Source organism: Notolepis coatsorum (genome assembly GCF_963971535.1).
Source record: "Notolepis coatsorum genome assembly, chromosome: 20".
Classification (NCBI taxonomy): Eukaryota; Metazoa; Chordata; class Actinopteri; order Aulopiformes; family Paralepididae; genus Notolepis; species Notolepis coatsorum.
Window position 1 is genome coordinate 14,844,671 of NC_140184.1, and position 10,298 is coordinate 14,854,968.

At 42.8% G+C, this 10,298-nt stretch overlaps 1 protein-coding gene across 1 annotated transcript; it reads left to right on the forward strand.

Annotated features, from left to right (window-relative positions):
- Positions 1-826: 826 nt before the first annotated feature.
- On the forward strand, positions 827-1,780 carry LOC311247341 (forkhead box protein B1-like; the record flags this gene model as incomplete). Its single annotated transcript, XM_084337707.1, has 1 exon — positions 827-1,780. One exon carries the CDS (start codon positions 827-829, stop codon positions 1,778-1,780), a length of 954 nt encoding a protein of 317 aa, XP_084193833.1.
- Between the last annotated feature and the right edge of the window lie 8,518 nt (positions 1,781-10,298).

Sequence of the window (10,298 nt, forward strand, 5' to 3'; positions counted from 1 at the left end):
TAAATTGTTCATTGGCACTTTTTTTTGTAAATGCAAATTGTTGACAGGTACTGTCCACAAAAAGCTTTGCGCATACCTTCACACGCCATAACAGAGTTCCACCACACTTCAAAGCCGGTTGCATTGCCTTTTCACCCCTGTCTTCAAATGGAAATGATTTCTATTGGCTCAAGGTGTCCATGTAAATAGGTGCAAATGAAACCAGATTATGCCTCTCTCTCTCTCTCTCTCTCCCCCCAAGCCCCCTCCTCCCAGGGCGATTGTCATGTGATAGCAAAGAAGTGGCACGTTAATGAAGCCCCTCTGCAGGGGTCTTTTCTGCTCATGTCACTACATTTAACTATCAGACGGCGAGGGAAGGACATGGAAGCAGCTACTTAGCTCATCTCATCAGAGGGAGCAGGAGAGATATTGGCTCCACATTCGCGGTTTGCGAGAGGAAAGAAGCTTATTGCCGGATATCACCGGTCATCGCAGATGAACAGACTCTTTTTGATAGGACGACTCACAGGACCAACAACAGCCCTCAAAGCCCTGCGCACTGATCGCAGGATAGAGAGTGAGTTTGTGCATTGAACTTGCTGTGAGTTTCACTGAGTTGGAGCGCTAATGCGTATATGCGTAAAAGAGTTGGAGCGCTAATGCTGTGTGCGTAAAAGAACCGTATGTGCCAAATACAAGTCATGCTATTCTTCGCGCGTGTTTTGAAGAACTGGCATCCTTCAAAGCGTTTTGGACACTTTTAGATATCCGTTGCATTTTCTATTCTGACGCCATAAGAACAAGACTCTGGTGCTAATTATTTTCACTTGGCTAAAAGAATAATATGCCTCGACCCGGGAGAAACACGTACAGTGACCAGAAACCACCGTACTCCTACATATCCCTCACTGCCATGGCGATCCAGAACTGCCCGGAGAAGATGCTCCCTCTCAGCGAGATTTACAAGTTCATTATGGACAGGTTTCCGTATTATAGAGAGAACACGCAGCGGTGGCAGAACTCTTTGCGGCACAATCTATCTTTCAACGACTGTTTCATCAAGATACCGAGGCGGCCAGACCAACCGGGCAAAGGGAGTTTCTGGGCTCTCCATCCCAGCTGCGGTGACATGTTCGAGAATGGAAGTTTCTTGAGGCGCCGTAAACGTTTCAAAGTGATGATGATGGCATCTGACCACTTAGCGTCCAACAAGCCGTCAGACGCCGCGCATTACCTGCAGCAGCAGGCGAAGCTCCGACTGAGTGCCCTGGCGGCCACGGGAACACACCTCCCTCCGATGTCGATGTCGGGCTACAACATTGGCGTTTCCCACCAGCCGTCCACTTTCAAACACCCTTTCGCGATCGAGAACATTATCGCCAGAGAGTACAAGATGCCAGGGGGGCTCGCCTTCTCCACCATGCAGTCCATGTCGGCCGGCTACCCCCTGCACAACCAGTTGACCAGCGCATGGCCCCACATGTACAGCACAAGCGTGATGGACACGGCGGCGCCGATCTCAATGGCCAGTGATTACTACGGAATGCCACTCAAGTCTCTTTGCCACGGTGGCCAGACGTTACCTGCCATCCCCGTGCCAATTAAACCCATGACGCCCGCCTCGATGTCATGCCTGCCCGGGCTGCCCGTTCACATTCCAGCGTTCTTAGCGCACTCGCCCCAATCTCTTAGCCCGACCTCCCCACAGACAGCTACCAGCCAAAGCAGCCCCGCCACGCCGGGCGAGACGCTCACCAATCCCTCCTCAGCGCTTCTGTCCGCGGTGGCAGTTCACTGACAAGACACTGGTGGAACTTTTATAAAGTCAAACTCCAAAGCAGTATTTTATCTTCAGAACCCAAGAGCGCACAGTCTCTAATAAGGCAAGGATATGCGTTTTGTTGTTAATTTAGCCTATATTTTACTCGAGGTTTGTATTGACATGTGTGTCCATCCATGTCACCATGCACCACCTCTCCTATACATCCATTTAAAGGTAGGATGCATTTCCAGCCTATATCTTACAAAATATTTGAAAAGCACTGCATTTAAATGTTCCCTTTCTCGGTTCCCTTTCCCATACCATTTTCATGCAAAAGTATCCAAAAACGGATCATGATGGTAGCCTATTTTAATATTAAATCATCGTATAAAAAGAAAGAAAATGGATAAATAATAAACAAAAACAAGAATTGCAATTAGTGTCTCAACTGTGGCTGATAATTCAAAGTATAGTTCACAGGCCTGAGCATTCATTTTAGCTCTCTTGTGTGAATACATGGAAATAAATTAGCAATTCAATTAGGCTATTAGATGGACTAAACTAGTATAGTCTCATCTGTAGAGAGATACAATAAATACATTGAATATCATTGATACATTGAGAATCAAGGTGCCCATGTTCAATACTCGACAAAATGCAAAATAGCATTTGGTATACCAAATAGCCCCTTGTGTTTCTTTCTTATGATTTTCTATAATTGAAATGAACAATCGCAGAGATGACATGTCAGATGAAGATTAAGACTTGAAGACATATATTCACTCTGTTACACTTTCTGCACACAAAACACTGGAAATATTTGAATAAATGTAAGGATATATTGAAATGTATAAAATGCACTTTTTTTAGTTAGATGTTCTTGGTTATCTGTATAGTTGACAGATGTGTAGATTCTTTGTGAACCATTTTATTTAAAAACTGTGGTGACCATATTAAATGCTGTATATTTGTATCTTCTCTGTATATATACAAGCATGCTGTTTCCAAATGTCGTGTTGTATTTTTGCTGCAAGCATGCGTGCTTTTTAAGTGTGCATTATGTCTGCAATAAATTATTGGTCATCAAAATATTTTCCCATTAAAATTGTCTGTAAACATCATATTTAAATGTTTTTATTTTATTATCATTGATTAATAAATAGTAGCCTATAGCTATTAAATCACACACACACACACACACACACACACACACACACACGCACACACACACACACACACACACACACACACACACACACACACACACACAGTCGCATACCTTAAATTGTAGTATTCTTTTAGAACATTATTTTAAGGTGTGTTTGCTAATAGCCCTATATGAAAGCAGCAAGGTAAAATAAAAAATGTATATAATAAGACAAGGGAGATGTATTCAACAGGCGTGTGGAATTTACAGTCGCATAGCCAGGCCTATTCTATTTAAATACTGGCAGGCCCCACAACAATATGTCTATATTGACACAGGAGAAAAGTGATACATACAAATAATAATTATTTTAAAAACAACAACAATATAACAATGTGTATGAACAAATACAATTTGCTATAGTTTTAGACTGACATTGTTATTTAATCTACATTGGATTTGCTTAAAAACGGCTGCCTAATATTGCTGCCTTTTTAACAAGCGCACATATCACATTTTAAAAAGCCTATATTTGCTTTATTGAACAGTTCATACACTGCAAATTGTAATAACAATGGAGCTAATATTTTAGGTTTCATGATAGTGTATTGTTCTATGGAGTTTGGTAGCCATCAGACTATCCAACATAATAATACATGGAATATAACATTTTAATCAAATCATGGCAATTAAAAATAATTCCAATTCGAGAAACTTTTTTTTTTAAACACCAGATTTTACAAAATAAACACCTGTTCTTAATACTTTTCTTGAACGAAGCCCCCCATATGCTTAAGTATAAACAAACACATTAGGATTCCATCACTGTATTGACTAGACCAAATAAATGGCCTCAATCCACTTCATTCACACACATTCACTTGAATGGCGAGAGCAAAGAATAGCAAACTTCGACTGGGCCACCGGTGTAGATTTAGTCCTTTTTTCAAAGAGACAAAAAGACAGATTTTCACAAACACATTGCTGACTGGGGGACTTGGAAACGAGTTCAGAAACCTCTTTGGAATTCTAATGTGCTCCTCCCCCACGCTTGTTTGCACAATATTGAGCCAAATGCACACGTCCATAATGGCGACAATGTCCATCTTTGTGCACATGCAGTCTATAGTTTAAAACCGCTTGCTATTTGTGTTACTTTTCGCGATAGCTTCCATCTTTATTTTCAGTTTTTGGATCAGGCCGCTTTTCACCACCTGACACTGTTTCGTTACGTTCTTAAATTTCAAAATAGGCTTTTTTTTATAGGCCCATAGTGTAGCGCATCGCATTACAAGTATTGGCATGCCATTTTGTTAGATTGAAAAAAAAATGCATGCAAAGGGTGGATTTGATGAATTCGGTTAATTCATTAAAAATCAACTGTTGCATTTATAAAAAAAGAAAAGGGAATGCTCGTGAATGTACGTGCGTGCCTGCAGTGTTTGTGGGTGCCCGTAGTATAGGATGTAGAATAGGCTAGCCTTAAAAATAGGTCAAGTGCAATAAGAGATAATGTTTTAAGATGAGGGGTTTGCTGATATTTGAATTATATAGGCCTATTTTACCCCTGTAGAATATAGCCCACACCCAGGGGAGAACCGTGATGTTACAAAGTTAATAAGTGAAACACTGTCATTCTGCTGACAGTTGGTGCCACCACTATTGCTCCTACATGTATATAGCATATTTGCCCTGTAAGCTATGTGTTGTGTAATCAAGTGGATTAAAGGGGTGTCCTTGTTCCCTCAGCTACTGAATGATCCATTGACTCCAAACTGAAGGTTAACCAAGGCAGGTCTTGAAATATAGTCAATCCTGTAGAAAACCACAATGTTGTGCTTTAATTAAAAGAATTCATTAAAGAGGTGGCCCATCCAAGGTAATTAGTATGTGTAATTTATGCGTCACTTAATGCATGAGGGCAGTGGGCTGAATAATGAACTCAATTTAACCTTAAGTGGGTAGATATGGAATGGACAAGAAGCTGTTATTTATACCATATTTAGAGTTGCACATATGCCATGGTTTAGGAAAGAAAATGTTATGGATTCAAGATTTAAGGACACCAGAAAGCTCTATTTATTTTACGGTTGGTGTAATTCTGTGAATATTTATAGCCATAGCTAGTTAAAGCTTCTTGAACAACAACTGAAGGGAGGTGAAATACAGGAGTAATAATATTTATATGACCATTAATCTCTGGGTGCAAGAGTAAATTATCTGTGAGAGGAGGAGGCCAAGCAAACTGTTCGCTGTTCACTTAAAGGCTAAGTTCAGAATTGTAAGCCCCTACCCCTACCCCTATTTACCAATGATGTTGTCGGTCAGTTTGTGATCCTTTCTGTTCTTCATACTAGATATACCCTCAACTTCAGCTAGTTAGACTCAGAACTAACGCAAAGTCAATGGGGACACGGCCCATGTCACAAGCCCTGAAATAAATGCTGAAACTTACTTTGGGTCCACTGTGGAGTAGATTTGACTTCAGAGCCTGCATTGGAACATGGCCCCAATGACATTAGTTTTGTGGCTAACTAACTGGAGCTGTGGGTATAAACAGCAGAGAATGGACCAATCAGTTCAGTTTCAGTTTCAGTTAATTTGGTTAATAACCAGGTATTGAGTTTTTTTGTAAAGGTGTGGTAGGTAGTAGCACAGTGTCTTATTACGGTAGGGTGTTGCAGAACTGAGTGGCTCTGACTACAAAACAGGACTGATTGAAGGAGCTGGACCTAAACGGCACAGTGCAGTCCCCTCTCTGGGTAGATCTTGTGGACCTATTATAAGATGTTTTTTGTTTGATAAAAGTACTGAGGGGTGGGGGGGCCCTGCCATTTAAGATCTTGAATAGTAGGCAGGCATCAGTGTATTTTGTGAGGTTTTCCCAGCTGAGGATTCTGTACTTGCTGAGGATGTGACAGTGGTGGTAAGTATATGGTTTTCGGTCCAGCACCCAGCCTGTTTATACAGAGAGAGAATGGGTGTCATGGTTGTGTTTTTTTGCATGGGTCCAGCTAGTCATACAGTACATGCAATGGGAAAAGACCATTGCGTTCATATCAATCAACAACATCATTGGTAAGGGGCTAGAGTTCCAAAATTCTGAACTTGTCCTTTAACCAAAGCTGTTTAACAGGCAGCAACAGATGTTATCAAATGTCCAAGAAGTTTTCCATTGGTTTGGTCTCTTTCTCCCCTAAACTTTCTGGCAGTGATACATTACGGTTCATAATGGAATTTTCCATCTGATTTATGTCCTCTGTGAACTCACCAAACTAGGTGGATGATGAAGAGTGGAATTATGCATTCCTATTATTTATGCATATTATTCAAATCTTGGTTGCAGGAGCCAAAGTGTCAAACTCCTACATCAACCAATTACTTGAAATGTTTATTGTGGATGTTTTGTTTTTCCATATAATATATTTACTTTGGATGCTTGCGGGTTCCCTCCAAAATAAATAAAGGCTGTAATTCATTTGGAGAACGAACAGCTCTTTGCCAGCGCTCATCAATATCCTGTGTGTCTAATGAGGAAATGCGCTGAGGCAGATACTTTCCCGTCTTTATTACGCTTCTCACCTGCAGGACAAATCAAGACTTAGGACAAAGCAATTACTCTCAAGAGAGTCTGCTTTATTAGCACAGGCCCAACAGGAGCTGTCCAGGGAGCTCATGTAAGTCACTGTGTTGTTGCTCCTCAACTCATTAGAAGGGCCTTTTATGACTGTGCTTTTACTAACCTTGATGGGCATTTGATTAGAATCTACTATATAGTCCTTTGAGGTCGTTCAATACCCCTGTGTTTGTGGAGATGGTGATGCGGGCGAGATTCTCACAAAGGGGTTTGTGAAATCACAATGTCAACGTTTGATGCGTGCTGCTCGGCTGTGACAGCGAAAACAAATGACACCAGTGGGTGGTAGTTTCAATATTAGCCCAGGAAAATAAGGGCTAAATCATCACGGTTATAACCACGTCTATAGTGGCCTTGGGTTGGTCCAAAACATAACGCCAGTGCCATTAGGAAACATATCAGCGTGTGGAGCAGCTCACAAAGGAGTCACAGATAACACGTTTTCCTTTATTATCAGACGTTCACGTCTTGTGGACAAACCACTTGTTATGAGTGGATGTATCCCAACTCCAACATTTTTGGATGCTTAACCCTTTCACTGCCGACACGACAGAAGGTTAACCGTCGGTTGTGTGATAGTAAAGGGTTAACCTTCTGCCGTGTGGCAGTGAAAGGGTTATTGTCGCAGTGAAAGGGTTAACCGTTTGGTAGTGCGGCAGTGAAAGGGTTAAGGGATGGAACTGGTCCACTAGTGATATTTTTGTACCATGTTAAGTGTATTCCTCCTCGGTTTGTTTCCGATAATTGATAATCAGATAATTTTGCAACATAATCACGGAAGAAGAAAAACCTAGACATTTCTTTTGAATGAAAATAATGCCATTGAAGGACCTTTATTTAGCTGTAGAAGAGAGGTCCTCATAATGTAAACACTATCAAGTTTTGTGGAGAGCTGTGAACTAACAGCAGGCTGTGTGGGGCCAGCCACAAGGGATTAGCCAGTTAACACTTACCCATAGCCAAGACAATTGTGTGCCATCAATGCGTATAGGTCTTTCAGTGTGTTGCCAAGATACAGGGACTGTTACCATAAAAATGTTAGTTTCTGGACAGTTCGTCCCTCACTTCTGTGGTGACACACACAAGTAAAACAAGTGGCATTGTTTGAGAAACCTCTAGCCTGCTATTATTGACATTCCTGCTCAGGGAAAAAAGAAAGGAACGGTCACAATGTGTGTGTCCAGTTCAAAGTGTCGGAACAGTATGTTTATATCACCAGCCTGCAGAAGCCCGTCTCACCTAACTGTCCAGTCTGTTTGGTGGGATTTGTGAGCCTATAGACTCTGTGGTAGGGCCGCGCATAACTCAAATGTTGTGGGACAGCATTAGAGCGAATACAACAGCCGGCACAGCAGGCTAGCTGGCTAGTTGTCATCTAAGTGAAATCTCCAGTCGCTGTCCCTCTGCTCTGAGCTCTCTATCCCTTTGAGTGGAGAGAATGAGGCAGAGAGCACCGCTGGCTCCCACACAGCGAGAACTGAAGGGAGAAAGGGACTCCTGCCGATCCCAATATGTGGCGTGTATTCAGGAATGACCCTGTGGAGTCTTTAATGGGTGAAGCGCCGCACACACAGCCCTCCAAACCCGAGATAATAGGGCTTTCTCACCAAAGGGGGAGGCAAATCTCTTAACCCCATTTAGTAAACACAGCTTCACTGTAACAGCCACCCACTTCATTGACATGGCCATAAGATACTCAACTGTATGCATGATCACGCTTGCAAAATATAACCGTATTAGTGTTGTTTGAGGTACTCTATGCAGAAATGATGGATGTATCTTAAGTATATGTTTTTTTTTTTTTTTTTTTTTTTTTATAATACAAACACACAATATTCATGATAATATACCTTTATTCTCAGTTTCGACTTGTCCTAGCATGATAATCAGATGAGGGTGGTGTTATTATTACCACTTGACCATCAGTTTAAATGTCATTAGCAATTTGCTTCAAAGCTAGCATTAAACTTTGATGCCATCGTCAGGTGTGAAGCAGTGGTGCTCGGCATCACGATTCCTCTCTTCCTGCGGACGGAAGCGGCTGCCTCTCCAGAAGCCTTCATCGCCCGACACTCCCAGACATTGTATACAATTCATCAACGCTGGGGGGGAAAAGCGACATAGACCTAAATCCAGGACTTCAGCTTCAGTCGTCTTCGGCATGAAGGTCTCCCAAGTCAAAGCTCTTCCTCGTCTGGAAGAGGAGTTATAGCCCGGCCCACTCCCTCTCCTTGGCAGCAGCAGAAACCTTCCGGTCCGGCTGACAAGATGTCAGGGGATTTTAACAACAAGATGTGGGGTCACAACAAGTACTGTGTGTTTGCTAATCCTTTACCTGCACAAACAGACAGAAGATGGGAAAGACGCTGTTGATGCACAGGTGATTAACCTCTCCCTCACCTGCCAAGACAGGCTCTGGGAGGGGTCAGAGCAAATACATCTTACTGCAACATGACCTCTTCCTATGGCCTCTCGAAAACTCGAAACTAAGACCGTGCTGTGAGTGAAGATTGGCACAAAATGACTGAAAAACTGAGGAACGATGAGAACCTGCAGATGCCACATCTCCTGCAGCTTGAGAAAGCTGAGCCTAAACAATCCAACAAGCAGTGTAGCAAGAGCAGCAGAACTTGTCCCTCCCCTCCCAGACAATGTCCAAAGCGAGTTACTGGTCTTCCCACCGAAGTGAGAAGATGGCTATACAAAAGGGTTACAGACTTGAGTTTGCTGCTTCTCCTCCTTGTTCTCAGGGGTGTTTGAGACACAGCCATCATCTCTGATAGGAGTGACAGTGCTCTGAAATCAAAGAACAGCTTGCAAAGTATGTCATTGCTCTGGTTCTTCCCAAACAAGAACATAGCAGGGTTTATTCCCATTATTTCGTAGTTCTAAAGAAGGCCTTGTTCAACACGCGACCACCTGGATCTGCATGTTCTCAATGATTTAATCATCCAGGTTCAAGCACATCTGGCAATTCTGATTAACCATGTCTCCAGACTAGGTGTTGCCATAAATTGGAAGAAAAACACTCCAAGTCGACAGACAGACTATTTTGGCATGTACCTCAATACTGTCTCCATGATGGTCTCTTGCAGCAGGCAGAATATCATGACATGGTGTCGGTGTGTATGGATGCATTTGTGTCATGCTCGGGGGGCACCTTCCTCTCCCAAACCAGGGGAGGGAAATGGCCACAACAGCGTTGCAACGTCAGTTAAAGGAACATGCCAACATTATGGGAAATGCACTTACCGTCTTCTCCAGAGTCTTGGAATTGGAATAACTTGGAATTATATAGCACCTTTCAAGCAACCCAAGGACGCTTTACAGGCAGCGAAAACGGCTGTGCTGTTTGCACGGATCAGCGTGGAAGACATGTGCATGATGATGGCATCATGGTCATTTCCCCTGTCCCCTTGTCAGGTTATACCTAAGGGATGTGTTATCTCCTTGCTTCTCGCAATCAGTATTAGATTTGGTGAGGAAGTGATCGAGGTAATTGAGTTCCCTGAGGACTGGTTATAGTCTGGACCCGCTACAGCGGACTGTAGGCCCCTCTATTTGACACTCACAGAGCTTCATTATGGAACTTCTCACTGTTAAGCTCTTGCCCAGCCAGCCAGCTGTCCTGCTTGAGCTCATGATTGTATATATCTTCCACTGAAACCCCTCTGAGGAGGGCAGAGGAAGCAGTTACTCCACGCGTGGCGTGCACTCTGACCCCGACGGAGTCTGACCTGCCTGGGTATAGCAGAGTGCAATGCCTTTGC